Source organism: Salvelinus alpinus, chromosome 32 (assembly GCF_045679555.1).
Source record: "Salvelinus alpinus chromosome 32, SLU_Salpinus.1, whole genome shotgun sequence".
In the NCBI taxonomy this organism is placed as follows: Eukaryota; Metazoa; Chordata; class Actinopteri; order Salmoniformes; family Salmonidae; genus Salvelinus; species Salvelinus alpinus.
Window position 1 is genome coordinate 10,079,219 of NC_092117.1, and position 23,024 is coordinate 10,102,242.

At 43.4% G+C, this 23,024-nt stretch overlaps 2 protein-coding genes across 2 annotated transcripts in view; both read left to right on the plus strand.

Annotated features, from left to right (window-relative positions):
* LOC139562707 (tRNA (32-2'-O)-methyltransferase regulator THADA-like) overlaps positions 1 to 17,018 on the plus strand; it is a 98,708-nt gene extending 81,690 nt beyond the window's left edge. Inside the window, exons 37-38 of the mRNA XM_071380655.1 lie at positions 15,882 to 16,051; positions 16,268 to 17,018. Coding sequence (XP_071236756.1) covers positions 15,882 to 16,051; positions 16,268 to 16,609 — 512 coding nt within the window. The 3' untranslated portion in view covers positions 16,610 to 17,018. The remainder of the gene's footprint in view (positions 1 to 15,881; positions 16,052 to 16,267) is intronic.
* A 1,510-nt stretch (positions 17,019 to 18,528) lies between these two features.
* Positions 18,529 to 22,730, plus strand: LOC139562667 (mRNA decay activator protein ZFP36L2-A-like). Its single transcript, XM_071380550.1, has 2 exons — positions 18,529 to 19,781; positions 20,001 to 22,730. The coding sequence occupies exons 1-2, from the start codon at positions 19,731 to 19,733 to the stop codon at positions 21,183 to 21,185; spliced, it is 1,236 nt and encodes a 411-aa protein (XP_071236651.1). The 5' UTR covers positions 18,529 to 19,730; the 3' UTR covers positions 21,186 to 22,730.
* Positions 22,731 to 23,024: the final 294 nt, after the last annotated feature.

Consider the following 23,024-nt stretch of genomic DNA (forward strand, 5'->3'; position numbering starts at 1 on the left):
CAGCATCCAGGATTAGACCCACCCGTTGTATTAAGTATCCTTAACACTTTAGACCCCAATAGAATTCTAGAATGCTGCTGTAGATTACTGAGAATTTAAAAGCTAATTTTCTCACACATTTCAAACTAACAGACATATCTCAAAAACAAAGAACAAGTTAACTTAGTTTAAGAGCACAGCCTCTTTAATATGACACCACATTCATGTCAATAGGAATAACATTAATTTTGTCTTCCATTGTGTAAAGACACTCACTATCAACAAACGATTAACACTCAACACAACAAAACACCCTAGAGTATTTCAATTGTAGTACATTTGACTAAATTACTCACTCAAACTGTACCAAGTATAATATATTACACTTATAAATATTATTTACATATAAATACAATTATCCAAAATGTGACCAAAGGACAATATTCAGAAAGTATTTCAAAACCCTCACAAAGTAGGCTGTTGGATTGACACCGATTCTTACTTCTGTAACAATGTAAAAAGTCTCTGAATAGTTGTTTGAATATTTCATAACCTCTCTCATTGAAGATTTAGTACAGACCAAGGCCTGAAACAAAATGTGAAATAGCAGCCTACTTTAACAATTCAGTGAATGCAACAAGTATTAGATAGACAGAAAGAGAACAAACGAAACCACAACTGTTCAGCGACAAAAGATTTGTAGGACAAATTCATACTGTATTTCACACTGTCACTTTAGTGTTAGCATTAAATCAAAATCAAATCTAATTGTATTGGTCACATATACTCATATTTAACAGATGTTATTGCGGGTGTAGCGAAATGCTTGTTCCTAGCGCCAACAGTGCAGTAGTATCTAACAATTCACAGCAATACACAAATCTACAAGTAAAAGAATGGAATTAAGAAATATATAAATATTAGGACGAGCAATGTCGGAGTGGTATTGACTAAAATACAGTAGAATAGAATACAGTATATACATTTGAGATGATTAAAGCAGTATGTAAACATTATTACGTTTTATTTAACAAGGGGGGGCATTTACTTTTTCACATAGAGCCATGAAGGTTCGGATAGCTTTTTTCCCTTAATAAATAAAATCATCACTTAAAAACTGCTTAAAAAATCACTTAAAATCACATCCGGCCGTGATTAGGAGTCCCATAGGGCAGCACACAATTGGCCCAGCGTCGTCCAGGTTTGGCCGAGTTAGGTCGTCATTGTAAATAAGAATTTGTTCTTAACTGACTTGCCTAGTTAAATAAAGGTTGAATTAAAATTAAACCGGATTCCACGCTTTTTAAATAACTGTTCTGTTCCGGAACAGTATAGATCACTTTCAATGTCGGTTTCTGATTCTGTTCCTCAAAAAACAATAAAATAACATGTTTTTGTTCTGTTCCCTGAACCGGCTCCAACCTCTGGTATTGACATCTGTCTGCTCAGTGTGACTTTCTCTCCTCAAGACACACACTTCCTCTATTTTCCCAGCTTCTTCTCCTGGTGAAAACACAGGAGCCACCCTTATTGTCCCTGCATCTGCCTCCACTGATAACATCACCTCATTGTTCTCTAATAAAAAGAACATCCACGTCTATACAACAATGTGTACGTTGGGGTCAGGGTCAGATGCAAACCAGATGACTAAGACTGATATGCTTTTTCTACAACAGGATGGGAATAAAATTAACATAATTGCTATGTGTGTGTGTGTGTGTGTGTCCTGGGGATCCCCTGTCATTTCTCCCTCCTCACCACACTAGTCATTTCCTGAGAGTTCAACCCTGATGTGTGGGCGTCAGAGTTCTTCATGGACTCTACAGAGCGTACATTATTCTGCTGTCCAAAGGACACTGTGTGTTGATGTCGTGTCTACATTCAGCCCAGCCACCGTGTCTGCCTACAGAGTACTGTAATGGGGATGGGGGCATGTTTACGACCTAACGTGGCAGGGTAAAGTAGTGGTGGTGTCAAACCAAGGCCATGTAATGACCAGCTCTCTGCCTTTTGATATGGAAGTGACTCAGACTCCATCCCTTCACCCCAGTAGACCCTAGCATGTATTATACCTCTACTTCATATCCACAGACATATTTCAACGTAGGGGTGGTATATAAAGGAAGAGGGCTTGAGTTGGTACCCAAAAATATAGGGTGTACTTACAATGTAGTACAATAGATGGTATGGTCGATTGTCAACACCAGCACAGTAGATGGTCAATTGACTTGGAGAGTTAGTCATGTCCTCGTTTTTTTTAATGATCAATTAACCCCTTTACCAAAGAGCACATTCTCTATCAACAAAGATCTACTATTTTGTATCCTAGCAGCACTTCCCTCTTTTTTCCCCCCTACAAGTTAGTTATGCATTTAGAAGTATGAGAGAGAACAACCTTTCAACATTTTGTTCTATAGTATTATACAGTCCTTGCAGCCTGATAAGGCCCTTCCTGGTTCTCACTGAACTACAGTGGAGCCCTGTGTGCCCTGAGCCACTGAAAATAGATAGCTTTGAAACTAGAATGTTTCTCTCTGCCCAATGGCAAAATGTGTAGAATAGAAGGAAACTAACTTTAAAACTGCTTTAAGCAACAGTTGAGCTAGCTATCAAGAGACAACGGCCGGGGGGGGGGGAAATTAAGAAAGTCGAGTAGAAAATGAAGGATTTAAAAATCAGCTATGTATCAACACAAAAGTGGAGCCCAAAAGAGGAAGCCAAAAATGAGAAAGCAAAGGACGTATCAAAATTTGTTAGATTCCTTTTTCAAATGCAGTAAAGTGCAGCCATTGCTAGCAGAAGCAATGTAGCGGGACCAGAAGAGGATGTAGGTTTATCATCGCCAGCAGCAGCTTTTAACGGGTCAAGGCCATCGTGCCAGAAGAAGCAACTTTGACAGAGGAGGATACAGGTTGTCAGGTATCGGCGGATATGACCCTGAGCACAAGCCAGGCCGGACAAACTATCCCTGGGCCGGGAGGGGAGGAAGAGGAGCAGGGCGAGGCTAGAATCGTGGCGGCTGAGGAAACAGGTGGAAGTGGGACTGACGGCCTTTTAACCTATCCAACTGACAGGGGACATTATGCAACATATATGGATGCAAAGGTTAAACGGCACGTTATTGCATTAGGCTCGTGTAAGCCTTCTAGCCCATTCCCAAGAGATGACGAAAGGCTGTGTTTTCCGAGTCGTATTACCCCACTACAACCAAGGCTGGAATCAAATTACCACGTACATGGCTATGTTATTCGGCCAAGCTAGATTGGGGGTATTGTGAGCCTTGCTGGCTGTTCGGAGATCGGAGTGCCCCTTTCTTCTCTGATGCGTGGGTGAATGGGGTGAGAGATTGGTGCCATCTAACATACAAAATAGCATGTCATGAGACATCCCAGATTCACATGGGTGCCTGTTTTGTATATGAGCAATGGAAGCTCAATGGCGCTATTGACGCAGAAATGCAGCACATTTCTGGCGACAGGTGTTGGAGCGCATAGTTAGGGGCACCGTGAAAAGTTGGGGCAGGCCAACAGTGGGAATCGTCTCAGTATAATTGAACTGCCATTTTACGACCCAGTTCCGAAAGAACTTTTAGAACGCCCCGCAGGATCTGTTAATTAACTATCTGTCCTCAAATCCAAAATGAGCTGATTTATATCTTAACCGAGCGAATGAAGTGTGACATTCAGGGAGAGATGCAGGAAGCCCCATTTTTTTTCTATTATTATGGACACCACACCGGATGTATCCAAAGTAGACCAGTTAAACCAAGTTCATCGCTTTGTGAGAGTGATAAGGGATGCAGATAATGTCGCCACAGATCTGACCATCACAGAGTCGTTTTGGGGATTTCTGGAGACTGCTGACACATCAGCGGCTGAGCTTCAACATAAAGTCCTGGGCAGCATAGAGGATAATGGGCGGGATATTTCAAAATGTTCTGGGCAGGGTTGTGATGAGCTGCTAACATAAGCGGGGTCTATTCGGGTGTGCAGGCCAGAATATCCGAAAAAGAGCCCCTTGCTGTTCTGCATTGCGCAGCGCACAATCTTAACCTGGCTCAACGTCTCTGTCAAAAATGTGCCAGAGTTTAAACAGTTTTATGAGACTGTTGAACTGTTATACACCTTCTCCGGGCATAGCATAAAGAGATCCATGTTGAGTGGTGTATTTGTTTTTCCATCAGAAAAAGAAAATGTATCACTAAAACGACTGTGTCCAACCCGCTGGTGATCTAGATATGAGTCCCTTGCCGCCCTGAGATACAGATATGTGGACGTAATGAAGGCGCTCACCAAGATTGTGCTTTTAAGTGACAAGAAGAACGAGAGGGATGATGCAGCAGCACTGACATTTTTTTTGTCGTTCTGCAGACTAAGGTTTTAGAAAATGTGAACGTCGTCTTCAAAATGTTACAGGCCAAAGACGCAGACCTGCACAGGGCAGTCAGCCTACTCAAGGACATTATAGAGGTCCTGTCTGGATTCCGACAGGATTTTGAGAAGGACAAAGTCACTGCAAAGACCCTTGCCGACAAATGGGGAGCTCAGAACGCATTTCAAGACACTCGGAGAAGGAAGGCGAGGCGTCATTTTGATGAGCTATGCGAGGACGAGCGACTGCCTGATGGGGAGAGTAGTTTTAGAGTCAACGTCTTTAATGCAAACCTTGACATCGTTATCCACCAGCTGTCAACCAGATTTAAAAGTCAGCGGGCAACGTCGAGTCTGTTTGACTCCATCCATCCCACTACCCTGGCCAACGCAGATGATGATCAACTCTACGAGACCGCCAGCCGGCTGGCTGAACATTACAGCAAAAATATATCAGCAAGCTTCCCTGGCCAATTACTCTCTTTCAGGGCCTGTTTTAAGAAGGAAATAGCAAAGCACACTACAGTGAGAGACCTGGCCAAGATGCTCATTGTGGATTACAATTCAGTCACTGCTACATTTGGGGAAGTAGTTACAGCGATGCTCCTTTTTATGACTGCCTGTAACGGTAGCCAGTGACGAGCACTCCTTTTCCAAACTGAAAATGATTAAATCATACCTGAGGAGCAGCATGGGACAGGAGAGACTGAGTGGCTTGTACATTCTGTCCATTGAAAACACCAGGGCCAGGACCATGGATTTGAATGCCGTAGTCAACGACTTCACAGAGCGCAAGGCACGTCAAATGCCAATGAAATGAGTGAGTAAGCTTATATTTTTTTACAGGGTAGGCTACCCAGACAGCTTATATAAATCAAGCTTTATTGAGATTCATTTACATTGCTTGTCAATCTCTGACTATGCTAGATCTGTCTTTGGAAACCATGTTCTGGTGCACGGCCGCTGAGCCACAACTTTGTCATCATAGTCTATACGTTTAACTAGGCTATAAGAATAATAGTAAGCACATACGCATCGTATACTGTTGAAAGGCATGCTGCCATTTAAGCAATCTGTTTGAATAGTCCACTTCATTGATTTGCTGGTGTTTCTGCTATAGGCCTCTGCGGGAGGCAGATCATTTGAGATACCGGTATGTCAGTTTTCGGCCGTGCATAACTCCAGCGAGCACGTACTGGGTCATTGGCTATGTTTCGGTGTTTCTGTCAAGAGATTAATCTATATATTTATGTTTTATAATATAGGCTATTGCCTATTTTTTTCCAGATAAAATAGGGTGTTTTTTGACCGCTTTGTGCTTTCTGTGGTGCTGATCGACTTATATGGGTTAATTTCTGACAGCGTCCATGGTGCTGAATGTATTGCCTATATTGCGGCTTCTCTGGTAACTGCTTCAAATGTGCCCTTAGATTAGGTTCTACTCTGCTGTTACAATGTTTAGTAATATTACCACACAGCCTTACCAGCAAAATTACTTTAATTTTAAGGGAAATATGGGTGGGGATAGGGGCCCGTAATTTGTTTGGGCACCTGGGCCCATCATGATTAAGCTATGCTACTGCACGGGGTCATTGTAATGCTGAAACCAGAAAGGTCCTTCCCCAAACTGTTGCCACAAAGTTGGAAGCACAGAATCGTCTAGAATATCTTTGTATGCTGTAGAGTTAGGATTTCCCTTCATTGGAACTAAGGGGCATAGCCCAAACCATGAAAAACAGCACCAGACCATTATTCCCCCTCCACCAAACTTTACAGTTGGCACTATGCATTGGGGCAGGTAGCGTTCTCCTGGCATCTGCCAAACCCATATACGTCCGTCCGATTGCCAGATGGTGAAGCGTGATTCATCACTCCAGAGAACGCATTTCCACTGCTTCAGAGTCCAGTGGCGGCGAGCTTTACACCACTCCAGCCGACGTTTGTCATTGAGCATGATGATCTTAGGCTTGTGTGCGGCTGCTCTGCAATGGAAACCCATTTCATGAAGCTCCCGACGAGCAGTTCTGTTAAAATATATATATGCCGTCAAGGAGGTGTGTAAACAAAACTCCTTAAACATTTGGCAAGATAACTGTTGCTTCTAGAGGCAGTTGGGAACTCAGTAGTGAGTGTTGCAACCGAGGACAGATTATTTTTACACACTTCAGCACTCTACGGTCCCGTTCTGTGAGCTTGTGTGGCTTACTACTTCGCAGCTGAGCTGTTGTTCCACTTAAGAATAACAGGACTTAAAGTTGACCGGTGCAGCTCTAGCAGGGCAGAAATTTGACAAACTAACTTGTTGGAAAGGTGGCATCCTATGACGGTGTTACGCTGAAAGTCACTGAGCTCTTTAGTAAGGCCATTCTACTGCCAATGTTTGTCTATGGAGATTGCATGGCTATGTGCTCGATTTATACACCTGTCAGCAACAGGTCTGGCTGAAATAGCCAAATCCACAACTTTGAAGGGGTGTCCACATACTTTTGGATACAGTGCCTACGGAAAATATTCAGACTCCTTGACTTTTTCCACATTTTGATACATTACAGCCTTATTCCAAAATGGATTAAATAAATACAAAATCCTCAGCAATCTACATTCTATACCCCAAAATGACAAAATACAGATACCTTATTTACATAAGTATTCAGACCCTTTGCTTTGAGACTCAAATTGAGCTCAGGTGCATCCTGTTTCCATTGATAATCCTTGATGTTTCTACAACTTGGAGTACACCTGTGGTAAATTCAATTGATTAGACATGATTTGGAAAGGCACACAGCTGTCTGTATAAGGTCCCACAGTTGACAGTGCATGTCAGAGCAAAAACCAAGCCATGTGGTCGAAGGAATTGTCTGTAGAGCTCCGAGACAGGATCCTGTCGAGGCACAGACCTGGGGAAGGGTACCAAAACATTTCTCCAGCATTGAAGGTCCCCAAGAACACATTGGCCTCCATCATTCTTAAATGGAAGAAGTTTGTAACCACCAAGACTCTTCCTAGAGCTGGCCAGCCGGCCAAACTGAGCAATCTGTGGAGAAAGGCCTTGGTCAGGGAGGTGACCAATAACCCAATGGTCACTCTGACAGAGCTCTAGAGATCATCTGTGGAGATGGGAGAACCTTCCACAAGGACAACCATTTCTTCAGCATTCCAACAATGAGTCATTTTTTGGTAGAGTTGCCAGACGGAAGCCACTCCACAGTAAAAGGCACATAACAGCCCGCTGGCCTGAATATCAAGTGTCAAGTCTGGAGGAAACCTAGCACCATCCCTACGGTGAAGCATAATGCTGGCACAATCATGCTGTGGGGATGTTTTTCAGGGACTGGGTGACTAGTCAGGATCGAGACAAAGATGAATGGCGCAAAGTACATAGAGATCCTTGATGAAAACCTGCTCCAGAGCACTCTGGACCTCAGACTAGGGTGAACTGGACAACGACCGTAAGCACACAGCCAGTACAACGCAGGAGTGGCTTCGCGACAAGTCTCTGAATGTCCTTGAATGGCCCAGTCAAAGCCCAGACTTGAACCCGATCGAACATATCTGGAGAGACCTGAAAATAGCTGTGCAGCAACGCTCCCCATCCAACCTGACAGAGGTTGAGAGGATCTGCAGAGAAGAATGGGAGAAACTCCCCAAATACAGGTGTCCCAAGATTGTAGCGTCATACCCCAAAAAACTCAATGCTGTAATCGCTGCCAAAAAAGTCACTCAACAAAGTACTGAGTAAAGGGTCTGAATAGTTACAGTTGAAGTCAGAAGTTCACATACACCTTAGCCAAATACATTTAAACTCAGGTTTTCACAATTCCTGACATTTAATCCCAGTAAAAAAATCCCCTGTTTTAGGTCAGTTTGGATCACCACTTTATTTTAAGAATGTGAATGTCAGAATAATAGTAGAGAGAATTATTTATTTCAGCTTTTATTTATTTCATCACATTCTCAGTGGGTCAGAAGTTTACAAACACTCAATTAGTATTTGGTAGCATTGCCTTTAAATTGCTTAACTTGGGTCAAACGTTTCGGGTAGCCTTCCTCAAGCTTCCCACAATAAGTTGGGTGAATTTTGGCCCATTCCACCTGACAGAGCTGGTGTAACTGAGTCAGGTTTGTAGGCCTCCTTGCTCGTACATGCTTTTTCAGTTATGCCCCCCAAAAATTCTATAGGATTGAGGTCAGGGCTTTGTGATGACCACTCCAATACCTTGACTTTGTTGTCCTTAAGCCATTTTGCCACAACTTTGGAAGTATGCTTGGGGTCATTGGCCATTTGGAAGACCCATTTGCGACCAAGCTTTAACTTCCTGACTGATGTCTTGAGATGTTGCTTCAATATATCCACATGATTTTTCTGCCTCATGATGCCATCTATTTTGTAATGTCAAGCAGAGGCACTGAGTTTGAAGGTACGCCTTGAAATACATCCACAGGTACACCTCCAATTGACTCAAATGATGTCAATTAGCCTAACAGAAGCTTCCAGAGCCATGACATAATTTTCTGGAATTTTCCAAGCTGTTTAATGGCACAGTCAACTTAGTGTATGTAAACTTCTGACCCACTGGAATTGTGATACAATGAATTATAAGTGAAATCATCTGTCTGTAAACAATTGTTGGAAAAATGACTTGTGTCATGCACAAAGTAGATGTGCTAACCGACTTGCCAAAACTATAGTTTGTTAACAAGAAATTTGTGGAGCGGTTAAAAAACTAGTTTTAATGACTCCAACCTAAGTGTATGTAAACTCTGACTTCAACTGTATGTAAAGCCAGCTGAAGTTTGTTTTAACCTGCTATGCAGACAGGCTGACCTGTCTGTTTTTATCTAGGCCATTCTCAATGAACCATCATTGAATCCACAGTCTCGGCCTATGTCAATATTAACTTCAATATTATGTAGTGTGTGTGTGTGCCGCTCTGTCCAATCATTTACAGCAGCATGATGGTAGGAGGATAAGCAGATGTAGCAGAGGATTTTTACACCTCTAAACCACGTTTTCTGTTTTAACTGGGAATGGTTCAGTCATTAAACCTGGGTTGGTAGTTTATGAATGGAGCATGCATTAGGGCTGGGAATCGTTCAGTCATTAAACCTGGGTTGGTAGTTTATGAATGGAGCGTGCATTAGGGCTGGGAATCGTTCAGTCATTAAACCTGGGTTGGTAGTTTATGAATGGAGCATGCATTAGGGCTGGGAATCGTTCAGTCATAAACCTGGGTTGGTAGTTTATGTATGGAGCATGCATTAGGGCTGGGAATCGTTCAGTCATTGAACCTGGGTTGGTAGTTTATGAATGGAGCATGCATTAGGGCTGGGAATCGTTCAGTCATAAACCTGGGTTGGTAGTTTATGTATGGATCATGCATTAGGGCTGAGAATTGCCAGGGACCTCACGATACGATATTATCACGATACTTAGGTGCCGATACGATATGTATTGCAATTCCTTGAGCAAGGCCGTTAACCCCCATCAACTTCTCCCCGGGCGCCGATGATGTGCATATCTATTAAGTCAGCCCCCCCGACTGCCCCCATTGTTGTTCAACTGACTATGTATCCCCTTCCCCTTTCTATATGTATTGCGATTCGATGCTGTGATTTTATTATTCTCATCTATTTATTAAAGATGAGAACCTAGTTTTGATCAGTCATGGAAATAAAAGTGCTGAAAACAAATTGGCTGCCTATTATAAAAGAAAAACGAGAACAAGCTATGAAGGAAAAATACTGGCGTTTTGGTTCAGGTAAAGCCAACTAGCAAAATAAGTATATTGTCAAAACGATACAATATATCATAAAAAAATAACATCCCAATATGTAACTGTCAAGTTTATTTTTAAGCCTGGAAGCACCCTTCTGTCAAATCTGAGGCCCAGATTAGTTTACTGACAACGACTGAAGAAAAAGCTTTGAGGTGAAGTAATAGAAAATCACCTACAATTAGAACTGAAATCACTCCTGAGTGTCAGTGTTACTTTAGACTGGTCTGGAGATGGCCAGATAGTCCCACCAGCACTGGCGGAACACAACCCACTTTATATGTTCATGATTGTTGTTATTGTTTACTAGAGTAGAGGCTCTTCTTGTGAGGCTATGGTCTGTATCTCTCACACTGGTTCTCGTTGAGCTATAGGAGGAAGTTGGGGTTCTAAAGTGTTTTTTCACACACCAACACCCCTCTCTCTGACACACACACACACGTCAACACGTCCTGGTCTCCGCACCTCTGCACAATCTCCAGTGTGTGTGTCAGGGTTTCCCTTGATGGCTTTTAGCAAAATATTATATGAAAAGCCGATACATTTTAATTGTTGCGGGCCAAATTGAACGGGAGAAAAAAACACTGCCATTTGTAAAATAATGCTTTTTATTCATTAACCAAGTTTCCATCTAACGTTTTTATGCAGGTGAAGTACATGTCGGATAAAGTCCTGATAATTTTTCGGTAAACATTCCAAATGTCGACAAAACAAAATACACTAGACAAGTTGGGATCTTTTTGTGTCTAAAATTAATTATGGGAGAAATGTCGGTGGGCAAATATTGATATAATAACCGTCATATCGAGTAGGCTAAATGTGCGCTCTAGCCAACAGTGCACAGATAGTGCGCTCTTGGCTAGAGTGCATGTCCCAATACCAGAGTGTGTACTCGCTACATAACGCACTTTTTTTTGTGAGAAAACCATCAGTAGAGTTGAAAATGTGATGGAAACCCGTTTAACTTGTATTTTTTTGTTGGTACATGATGAGGGGGAAAAGGTACATGGAAGTTTAACCACACAAGGTATTTTTATGTGCACTACGTCATCACGCACGGCCTTTTATCTGCCACAACCTCTTTGCGGATTTTTGAATATTCGCATGAAAATCTGTCGCCCAATTGGATAGAAACCTAGCTACTGATGGAAATACCAGTAGATGTAAATACGTTTGACGTCATGCGTATCGGTCATTTGCATAATTCAGTGGAACTAAATTGGCGCGTTTATTTCCGTTAGTCTACATGTATACCATATATACAAGTATGTGATCAAATTGGTGGATTTGGCTATTTCAGCCACACCCCTTGCTGACAGGTGTATAAATCGAGCACACAGGCATGCAATCTCCACAGACAAACATTGGCAGTAGAATGACCTTGCTGAAGAGCTCAGTGACTTTCAACGTGGTACTGTCATAGGATGCCAGCTAGAGCTGCCCTGGTGAACTGTAAGTGCTGTTATTGTGAAATGGAAACGTCTAGGAGCAACAACGGCTCAGCTGCAAAGTGGTAGGCCACACAAGCGCACAGAAAGGGACGCTGAGGCGCGTAGTGCGTAAAAATCGTCTGTCCTCGTTTGCAACACTCACTACCAAGTTCCAAACTGCCTCTGGAAGAAGCAATGTCAGCATAAGAACTGTTTGTCGGGAGCTTCATAAAATGGGTTTGCATGGCAGAGCAGCCAAAGATCACCATGCACAATGCCAAGTGTTGGCTGGAGTGGTGTAAAGCTCACCGTCATTGGACTCTGGAGCAGTGGAAACGCGTTCTCTGGAGTGATGAATCACGCTTCACCATCTGGCAGTCTGACGGACAAATCTGGATTTGGCGGATGCCAGGAGAATGCTACCTGCCACAATGCATAGTGCCAACTAAAGTTTGGTGGAGGAATAATGGTCTGGGGCTATTTTTCATAGTTCGGCTAGGCCCCTTAGTTCCAGTGAAGGGAAATCTTAACTCTACAGCATACAATGACATTCTAGACGATTCTGTGCTTCCAACTTTGTGGCAACAGTTTGGGGAAGGCCCTTTCCTGTTTCAGCATGACAATGCCCCCATGCACAAAGCGAGGTCCATACAGAAATAGTTTAGTTGAGATCGGTGTGGAAGAACTTTACTGGCCTGCACAGATCCCTGAACTCAACCACATCGAATACCTTTGGTATGAATTGGAAAGCAGACTGCGAGCCAGACCTAATCGCCCAACATCAGTGCCCGACCTCACTAATGCTCTAGTGGCTGAATGGAATCAAGTCCCTGCAACAATGTTCCAACATCTAGTGGAAAGCCTTCCCAGAAGAGTAGAGGCTGTTATAGCAGCAAAGGGGGGACCAACTCCATATTAATGCCCATGATTTTGGAATGAGATGTTCGACAAGCAGGTGTCCACATACTTTTGGTCATGTAGTGTATCTTATTTGTCACACGCGCACAATATAAAGAGCCTATTCTGAGAGGAATATCACCTCAGTCAGTGCTGCTGCTGCAGCTCCTCACCTTGTTGCTGCTGGAGTGAAACGTGCTTTTATATTATCCCAGTCATTGCACAGCAATTCTAAATTGAATTGCGTGTTAACTTGTTTTGATGGCCACCATTTTAAAAGTGGCCATTTTTTATTTCTAAACTGGTAATTGAAGCGGCCTCTATTCACAATTCATGTACATAGGAAACGGTAGGCTATCAGCGCGTCACCCACCCCTTTGCAATGTGAGCTGGAGGCATGCATTTTGAAAACTGATACTTAATTGTTTGAAACCTGAACGTTTTACTTCATATTATGAAGCATTACATTTACATTTACATTTAAGTCATTTAGCAGACGCTCTTATCCAGAGCGACTTACAAATTGGAACGTTCATACATATTCATCCTGGTCCCCCCGTGGGGAATGAACCCACAACCCTGGCGTTGCAAGCGCCATGCTCTACCAACTGAGCCACACGGGACCACCTTGCTTCAAAGTAGCCGAGGCAAAATCCCACCATTTGAAATCTGGAGGCAATTATTTCATAAAGACCTCCTCATATGCCATAACCAGCATCTCTCTCCTGTTCTATTGGTTTTCAGATCAACTTTCTTTCGTTGTCCAGAAGCCAAAAGCACAACCCTAGTCATATTAACACACTGTCCTAGTTGATGCGGCTTTAGATTCACATCTCTGTCACATATGGAACCGCTTGCATCAGGTGCGTTGTTTAAAATTGTGTTTCCCTGCGAATTGCATTTTGGAAAATGTTTGAAAATGACACTTTAGTGGCAGCTTCATTACAGGTGTTGCATGTTCTGTTAAGATGACCATAATCTAAGTATAATTTCTGCTGTTCTGAGCACCTTGGGTGGATGCCCTAATGGATTACACAGCCAATGCATATATGGGTCTGGTAAATTTCTCAAATGGACGGTAAATAAAAAAATTCTCAGTCACGAAACCCTGGTGTGTGTGTGTGTTACTGCCAGTGAATGTGTGTGAGCATATAGGTACAGGTATACAAAAGCCTACACCGTAGTAAACCAAGATATTAACCATTTGTGTATCAGCACCCAAAACGTGTTTCTCTGATCTGTGAGAAGCGAAAAATTAAGCGGGGCCTTGTTAGAAATGCAGGTGGAGGGGGCTGGGGCAGGGGCCTGTGTGTTCCCAAGGTTAGGGGTCCAGGTGGATTAAAACTGGGCATAGAAGTGGCGTACTGTGGCCCCCTATCTCTCTGATGTGGGTGGCTGAGCAGCGGAATGGAGTGTGGGCGTGTAGCTCCCCCTCACACTCCAACACACAGTATGATGACGCCAGGAAGGCAGGAGGGTCCACCAATATCTCTTATTTTACCACTATCATTACAGCCCTCTGTCATTGGTACACCCGACACCCCCCAGCTGCAGAAGCTATGTCCCGGATTTGCGGAACACCAAAGCTCCCCTCTCTCTTTCCTTATTTCCATTTATTATTTTTTTTAATTAGTTCCAGCCCAAGACTCCCACCACATATTGATTTCAGGAATTAAACATCCTCCTTTCCCGCCGGAATTTGGCTCTGTTTCATAGCGAAACATGGCACAGAGCTTGCTGGCTGCGTAACGGTGCAGAAACGAGGCGGATGGGAAAAATTCACCCCCCGAAATACCGTTGACGGGACTGAAGGGCAGTACATGGAACAGGCATTGATCTCTCTGAAATGAGTCTAAATCTATTTCCAGTGCAGCTGTAGCTCATACAATGCCCTACAGTACCTTTCCTCGTGTCATGTTATGATTTTACTGAGCAGGTTATGATGAGATTTTTAATTGTAGGACTCCATATACTTTGTATAGTGTATACTCCTGGATTGTTCTTCACACTCTTTTTCTATTCTATCCACTGAATGCCAACAGGCTTAGTGTGCCAACTGTAGTGGTGGGTCAGTCACTCCCTGCCAGCCCCATTAACCAACAGGAAGATGGTGGCACTGCCCTGTCCTCTCTCCGATAAGATTGTTAGATAAACAGTATTACTCACATAAACAACACACTCTAACACAGACACTCTTGCCCCACCACACACACACATGACTAATAGCAGGGGAAAGCCAATCCCCTGAGAAGACTGTAGTGGATATTGAGTACTGTAAGCCGATGACAGACCAGGGGAAATCGTGTTAGTGAAGTGTGAAACCTGCCAAAAGTTAATCAATTGAAAAGTGGCTAGTTTCCCATTATGCCTTAATGTTTGGGGCTGGTTGTGTTTTGAAGCACGCTGGCCCAGGTCCAGCGGTAAAGCCTGTCACCTTCTCTCCCCCTCTGGGATGAATGGCTGGGGTGACACTAGAGCCGGGACAACCCAGAGAGGGGGCGGCACAACACTTTGGTTTGAGAAAGGAACATGCCACTCCGGCTCAACACACAAAATCCCTGACAATACCGTACAATTACCAACTTCCTAGGTTCGGAGTGGGTTTCCTTGAATCTCAAGTCCTTGGTTTGACACCCCCTTTTAGAAGGGAAAACCAATCCTCCTGAACAGCCACTATCCCCAGCACAGTTGGGGTGGTGGTGGTTAAGGAGTGGTTTGGGATGGTGTGTGGGGATGTTGATGGGGGTTAAGGTGACGCCCCCCTTTTTAAAGTCCCTTTTGTTACCTCCAGGTATCAGCTGTGCAGGGCATGGTCAAGGGATAATAAGACACAAACACGCACACAGTTGCGGAGAGCTTTCACATTGATGCGTGGAGTCATTACATCTAGGGCTAGAGGCTGTTGCTGGATGAGCGTTAATACTGTCATGTCCTCCCGCCTGCCGTCTCTTCTCTCTTCACTTACGCTCTTCCTGTGCTCTCTCCCATACTCTTTCCCAGCTCAATCCTTGGTGTGTTTTTATTTAAAATGTCTTTCCCATAATAGGTTCCAGGTTCAGAAGAGAACGCGCACTTGGTCTGGAACATAAAGACAGAAGCGCATCAATCTTGTGTAAAAGCTTGGCATTGATCCTGTGTCAGACAACAGATTGGGAGCAGACTTGTTTTTTTCTTCTCCTGTTCCTTATTTAGTGTTCTTTGGGCCTAATGGTGACGGATGCTATGAACTTAAAGAACATCCACATTGTAGCGTCGTCAGTGCTGCTGTACTAGTACAGTGCCTCTCGTTCTGGTGCCTGTTACCCCTAAAGACTCCCCTGCTCCCCAAACCATACTTTACCCCTCTCTCTTCTCTCCAGATTCTCAGAATGTGAAAGTATGTATGTGAACCCCAAACCTCATGTTGTTGACTCTGTCCCCTGTGTCCCTAGATGTGGCCTGTGTCTCGGTGTGCCCACCTGTTGCCCTGGACATGGGTGTGGGGTTGCTATGCCAGCTGTTCCAGCTGTGGGGGCAGGTGCCAATGGGCATCCTCACCCTGACAGAGTGGCTGCTGGGAGACCAGGAGCAAGAGACATCTACAGCAGAGGCAACTGGCCTGGTAAGGAGACACACACACACCTCCCGAAGAGTTGGGATTCAACTGGATAAGATGAGTTGGAGTCTATGCCCTTTGGCAGAGTATCTTCTTCATCCCAATCTCTGAAATGCATTAAAGAATAACATGTACTTCATTCAATCTGAATCCATTCATTACCCTCTTCCATTTGAACACAATAGTTCTCCTCTTCCATTCACTCTCATCTCCTCTGCTCAGGATGAAGAGGACTTCCTGTTTGAGAAGGGCGATCTGAACCTTTGGGCCGAGCCTGTCCAGTGGGCACGGCTACTACACAGACACCTGGGTGTCCTCTTCAAGGCCCCAGGGTTGACGGCTCTGAGCCAGAACCAGGCAGAGTTGCTCAGACTTTCAGCCCAGACAGAGGCCCTATCCCTGGCCACCCAGCAGGCTCTAGAGGGCCTCCCAGCCCTGCCCCAGTTTTCCTGCACCATAGAGCATGCCCGGCTGGCCCTACAGCAGGAGAGGGCCACACTGGCTCTGGCTATACTGGGGAGGCTGAGGACCAGGGAAGATCAATGTTGGTCTAAGACACCATAGCCACTAGTAAGTTAACATTCTTGGTGGGTTTCCGGGGTCAAGACCAGAGTAAAGGTGGATTTGGTATTGTAGATTGAACCATCTCGATAGATATGCAGGTTGGAGTTCTGTCAAGTCTTCACTTGTCAAGATAACTGATGGTGAAAAGGGGGTGGAGTATGATCTATTAACCACAGTTATGGAATTACATTTTTCAGCTATGAGACATCACATAGTGCCTGGAAATGCATCAACGGTCTCGCTACTCCAATACATATTTTGATTTGAACAATTATGCAAGCAGTACACGTTTTAACGACTAGCATTTTAATCAGCGGCGGATGTATTTGTTTTAGAAGGGAATGTACTGCGGAAAAGTGTTTATGATCGAGTTTTGTTTCTGTGTTTCAAATTAAAGATGCCTAATTCATGTGCCTCGTAATTTTTGAAAACAACCACATGGCGTTATGTGTGTGTATGTGTCCTCACAGCAACTCGTACAACAGGACTGAGCACTGAGGCTTCAACCTATGTGCTGGGACATAGTATTCCTTTAGCTCTACATGTGATAAAGAACACTTCATGCACTGTTCTCATATACACTACACTGTAACATGGAAAGGGAAAGGGCTAGTCAGTTGCACAACAATGTATTCAACCGAAATGTGTTTTCTGCATTTAACCTAAACCCTCTGAATCTGAGAGGTGCGGGCTGCCTTAATCGATGTCCTCGTCATCGGCGCCAGCGCCAGCGGAGCAGTCAACTGTCTTGCTTAAGGGCAGAACGGCAAATGTATACACCTTGCCGGCCTTGGGGATTCGAACCAGTGACATGTATACAGTGCACTCTACCCTACATAAACATTGCCTCCAAGGATGTTGTGCATTTCGGACATTTGGATTAAATCCCCACAACACCCGGAGTCATAAGGGCCTCAAAAACAGAAGCACCAACAGTGTGGTTTTAATGGGAAGGAGGGAGTAAATCTGTTGACAATGCATGGGGTTGCTAACGTAGATGTTTACACTAAATTACCCTCGTAATTCAATTTGTTCTGTTTACAGCTGTCCTCGGATATGTTGTAAGATAGGTCATGTTCATATATTTAACACGTTTTCCAGTGGACTCTTCTCCACCATTTGATTAGGTTTTTATGCCCCCTTGGTGTCCTAGGTTACGTAATTAGGAGGGCAATACAATGGTCCACTGTCCCGTGCCTGCGACCCGTGCAGACAGCTGGGCAGTCTCGCTCTGTAGTACTGGCAGCGTTCCCTGTTACTGTAAAAATTCTGTCATGTTTTTGGAACGCTTGAACCTCCCCCAATAAAAACAGCACTGTGTGATGGGAGAGTGTTTTTTGCGGATGAGGACATGTTCAGGGGATTTCTCAGTACGAGGCTTGCCTTGGCATTGGACTATTTATCATAAACGCTCAAGCTCAAATGTAAAGGTTCGTAGTAGTAGATTCCAGCCCGTTGTCATTTGTTTTCGGCTGTTGCTAGTTTTTTTTATATATCCAGCTCTCAGCAGCTGAACTGCTCACAGTATGACTATTGAATGATGCACTTTCAGATTTGGGCAATTGGGAAAGACTTGATGGTAACTGGTGTCACAGAAACCTGCAATTTTTGGTGATATGTTTTCTACAGAATTGTAACATACTCCAAACAAAAATATATCCCTTGTGGGACCCTAGTATAGCCCTGCACCTCGTTGCAAATTATGCAGTCTTTCTATGGTGTGGCTGTGAACTTGGTTTGGCTCCAAATTAGAGTATTTTCATTCTCACACTTTCATAGCTTTCAGATGGTGTTAGTGTTTGTTACATCACACTGACAAAATAGGCTATTTTAAATTTAAATCATGCCTTGCACCTCAGCAGGTGGCGCTCAAGTCTGTAAATTCATTTTGAGCGTTGCTCTCAGGGGGGCAGTGTTTCACTGCTTTTTTACAGAGATTCACATTCCTTCAGTCAAGTCTCAGTGCAGTATTCTGAGGTTGTGTGCGGTTGAGCCACAGAATAGAATAGATGGCTGAACGCTCTGTGTATAACGAGTGGCTTCAACGAGTGCTACTTTGGACTCGTGTGTCCTTGTTATATTTAAATTAGCCATATTATGTGTAAAGGAACTGTGCTGCACAACAATTGAAAACTTATGTAATGTATTTTTTTTTTTTTACAAGTCGGTTATTTCACCACGTTGGAGTGGAAAATTATATTTTGTAATTCGTAAGAGACTAGGCACAGGGCTTCCCCAAACCTGCTCCTGGAGAGCTGTAGGTTTCAGCTCCAACCCCAGTTGTTACTATCTTGATTCCGTTTATCAACAAGCTATTTGAATCAGGTGCGCTAGAAATGAGCGATGGAGTGAATCTATAGGACAATAGTTTTCCAGAAACATGGTTTTAGAGCCCTGAACTGGGGCATAAATTCGGGGGTGTGGATTATCATTATGCAACCACTCGGGAACAAACCTAAACAAAAAATACATTGCACTCTGGCTGCATTCATTCATACGATTTCCCCAAACACTTGCTGTCCCTCTCAAGCGTGCGAAACAGACAGCGCAGTGGTCCTTAGTTTGTATTTGCCTAAACCTGTACAAAGAAATTACTTTTCTAGCAACTACTACTGTACGCTATTGCTAGATTCAAGCATAGAGCTCCTATTAAATTACCAGTATTAGTATTCTAATTAGTAAATCTATGGAACTTTAGTGTGATAGAATTTTGGAGGGTACAATTTCAAGGCGGCTGTATGATAATGGCGGCCAACCAGTGACTGGGAGACTATTGAATACCGGGGGCGTGCCCTGCAAAAAAACTTTGCTACAACTTCAGAAAACTCCACCCACGCGAGCCACCGCGAAGCATTTATATCCATGTGCAGAGGGAAAGCAGTTAGTGAAGCAGTCTGGCTCAGCGCTTCTCTAAGGAAGAACCTGCAACACACAAGGAACGTTCACCTACTTGTTGATTCATCTCCACCACTGGAATTGCACATTCGTTTTTTTCTTTAACGCTCTAAAAAAAAACAGTCGTGGCACCATTTACAACAGTTGCCTCGTGCATTGAAGGATCCTGCTTGGTCCTCTATGAGAGCTACTGTAACGTTACTGCGACAGAACTTCCGAAAAAGAGATGTCTGCAACCATCTTGTCCGCTTTCTACGATATCGACATGCTTTACAAGGTAAGTTTCCCCATTGTTTGGAGTTTGAAAATATTTTTTGCCAGGTTTGATAGATAGCTAACTTAGAGCATACATTTATTTTCAGTAGGTTACAACTACATATAGTAAGCAATAACGTGTTGCAAAGTGTACGTTTGCAGTCTTGTTTTATCAGAATGCATGTATTCGTCAAAGCGCGTTATTGGAAATGCATTGCTAATTTGTCTTTTCTCTCAACAGCAAGATATGAACATGAATGCTGTGAATCACATCAATAGCATACTGGACAAGAAAGCGGTGGGTCCTCCAGTGAACACACATAGCTCCAATAGTTCTTTCGCGCCGGGATTTTTCCGTAGAAACTCGACCACCAACATGGAAGCAATGACCAACAACAGCAACAAGTACTCTGCCAACTCCTACAGTAATTTGATGGAGAACGCGACGAGCAGCAGCACTGCCATTATGAACAAGGAGAACAAGTTCCGCGACCGGACATACAGCGAGAATGGGGACCGCAGCCAGCAGCTGCAGATCGTGCAGCAGAAACCAGGCTCCCAGATCAACTCCACCCGCTACAAGACCGAACTCTGCAGGCCCTTCGAGGAGAACGGAGCGTGCAAATACGGAGAGAAATGCCAGTTCGCGCACGGCTACCATGAGCTGAGAAATTTGTCTCGTCACCCTAAGTATAAAACCGAGCCCTGTCGCACTTTCCACACTATTGGCTTCTGCCCGTACGGTCCCCGCTGTCATTTTATCCACAACGCTGATGAGCGCAGACCCGCTCCAAGCAACGCCAACGTGCAGGGGGAGCCCAAATCAGCTCACGAGCTCTGCGGCTATGGTCAAAGCGGCGATGTGCAGCAGCAAGTTGGGTACAACAGGGACAGACCAAAGCTTCACCACAGCCTGAGTTTTTCAGGCTTTTCCAGCCACCACGGACTTGAGTCGCCACTACTCGAGAGCCCCACGTCGCGCACACCACCACCCCCCTCAAACTCCTCTTGCTCTCTCAACTATTATGAGGACATACGGTCTCCCAACTCCATGTCTTGTGTGAACAGTGCATTCAGTTTTCCTGGACATGACCTTAAAGCCTTACTTGCTCCCCTGGCCTTGCATACGCAAAACGGCTATGGCAACAACCATTTCAATGGTGCCTACTATGGGAACATTCATGCCAACATGTGCCCCCCTTCTCCCCCCTCATACAACATGAGCCACTTGCAGTCCCTGCGCCGCCTCAACGAATCACCGGTGTTCGACTCCCCTCCTAGCCCGCCCGACTCCCTCTCAGACCGGGAGAGTTATGCAAGCGGGTCCCTCAGCTCTTCTGGGAGTCTTAGCGGCTCTGAGTCTCCGAGTTTGGATGCTGGGAAACGTTTGCCAATCTTCAGCAGGCTGTCGATTTCTGATGACTAAACATCCCATGTTATTTTCAATGGATCAAATTTGTCCTTGACATGGCATTAGTTGTTTTTCCTTTTTGTAATGATGGTTGTATAGAAGTAGATATCAACAGAAGGCATTCCATCAGTGACTTACACGTTTTAGCTGCAAGTAAGGGCAGTATTTGTCTCAGGCAAGCCACACTTCCCTGGGATAGATGTGTACAAAACTTGACACGAGACTGTAAAGCAGTTTCAGATTTCCTCCATCCTGCCAAGAAATGCCTTGACACAATGTAAAAAAAATAAAATAAAAAAATATATAGTTTTCTTCTTCTAAGTATGTGTTCCTTTCTGAAAGCTTAAACTTCCATTCCAGAACTTTAATCTTTTTTTCACAGCGCCACGCAGTGGTTTGTTTGAGTAGTATAGTTTGTTGCTTAGTTGAGGCACTCTGAGTTAGGTTTGTTTGGGGAAATCACTGCAGATGGTTGAAAATATATTTCTATATTTTTAGCTGTTTTGAGTGATTACATAGCAGTGCGTAACTGGCTATGAAATATTTAACTTATTTATTATCTTGTGAAAAGTATAGGCTATATGTTGGTAATTTGTCCATACTGTATTTATCAAGTATGATGAAGCAATAGATCTATATTCTTTTATGTTTAAATTATGATCGCCATTATTAATCTGCAGAAAGTGGAGTGTATGTCCTTTTCACAGTAATATATATATTGTTTTTGGTCTCCTTTTGTAACTTCTACTTGGTTATTTTTATTGTAAATTAGTAAAAAAAAAAAAATCTTAATTTAAGAGAACGTATGTGATATTTATTTCCTAAATTTTGTTTACGTTTATTAAAACAAAAGTTTGCGTGATTTGCTGTTCTGAGGTTGCTTGTAAGAGCTGTGGAAGGTGTTTTGAGAATCCTTATCTAGATGTTTCTGTAGAATGTATAAACAATGTGGTTGTGCAGACCGTCCAAACCTGAGCTAGCCTTGCTTTTTTCAAAAAAAAATTCATAGATCAGACTCGGTGACAAAGAACCCAAGTAGATAAATTAACCAAAAAAGTATTTTTTGTTTTCTTCTGTTTGTACGAGGTCACACTGTGATTCCAGCCACGCGCTAAAGAATGTAGCAATCCCTTGTTTCCCAGTATTATTGTGTAGTGCCTACAGGGTTCACCATCTTACATGCCTTAATATTAACCAAATAAAGTATTTTTCCTACATGTATCTTTTCCACAAGTTTAATTGAATGTAGTGTTGGAGCTGAATTACTTTTGAAGGTTGTTACCACTTATAAGACCCTGGGACAACCATACTTTTCTTTATTCCCCATTCCTCTACTTTTGATTTTGTTTGATATTGACTAGTTCAGGGGATGCGCACTATGTATTTTTTTGACTACTTTTATCAGAAGTAAAGCTTTTTGAATGTAACTAAAACGGACAAAAAGACAACCTGAGTTGTAATATAATTATTTTTGGAGAGTCAGTTCACTACAAATTGAGTGTGAGACTTTACTGTACATTTTCTTTTGTAGTTCTCCCAATAAAATGATTTTGAAAAGAGTCTTGTGCTGCTTGGTCTTATCCTTCACAGAAAGAATGAAGCAAGTGTCTTGGAATTTCTGGGAAGATCTTTCTCTAGTGTCATCTGTTTTTGACACTACACCCTCTCAATCATTCATACTACAGGAAGGATACTGTCTCCTAAAGACACTAGCATGTTCAGCTTTACCATGCTCCTGACAAAAACACTAAGTTATAAATCACCCCCCCCCCCCCCCTATTGACTCCCCCAGCAATATTGAGGGGAAAAGGTCTGAGTCATTAGTGAACGCACCCATCTCTGGCATAGCTGTAC

Excerpts from the sequence above, each read along its gene's own strand:
- LOC139562667 (XM_071380550.1), top strand. The coding sequence starts at position 19,731 with ATGTCTGCAACCATCTTGTCCGCTTTCTACGATATCGACATGCTTTAC. Across the intron at positions 19,782-20,000 it reads ATATCGACATGCTTTACAAG|CAAGATATGAACATGAATGC; the intron begins GTAAGTTTCCCC and ends TTCTCTCAACAG.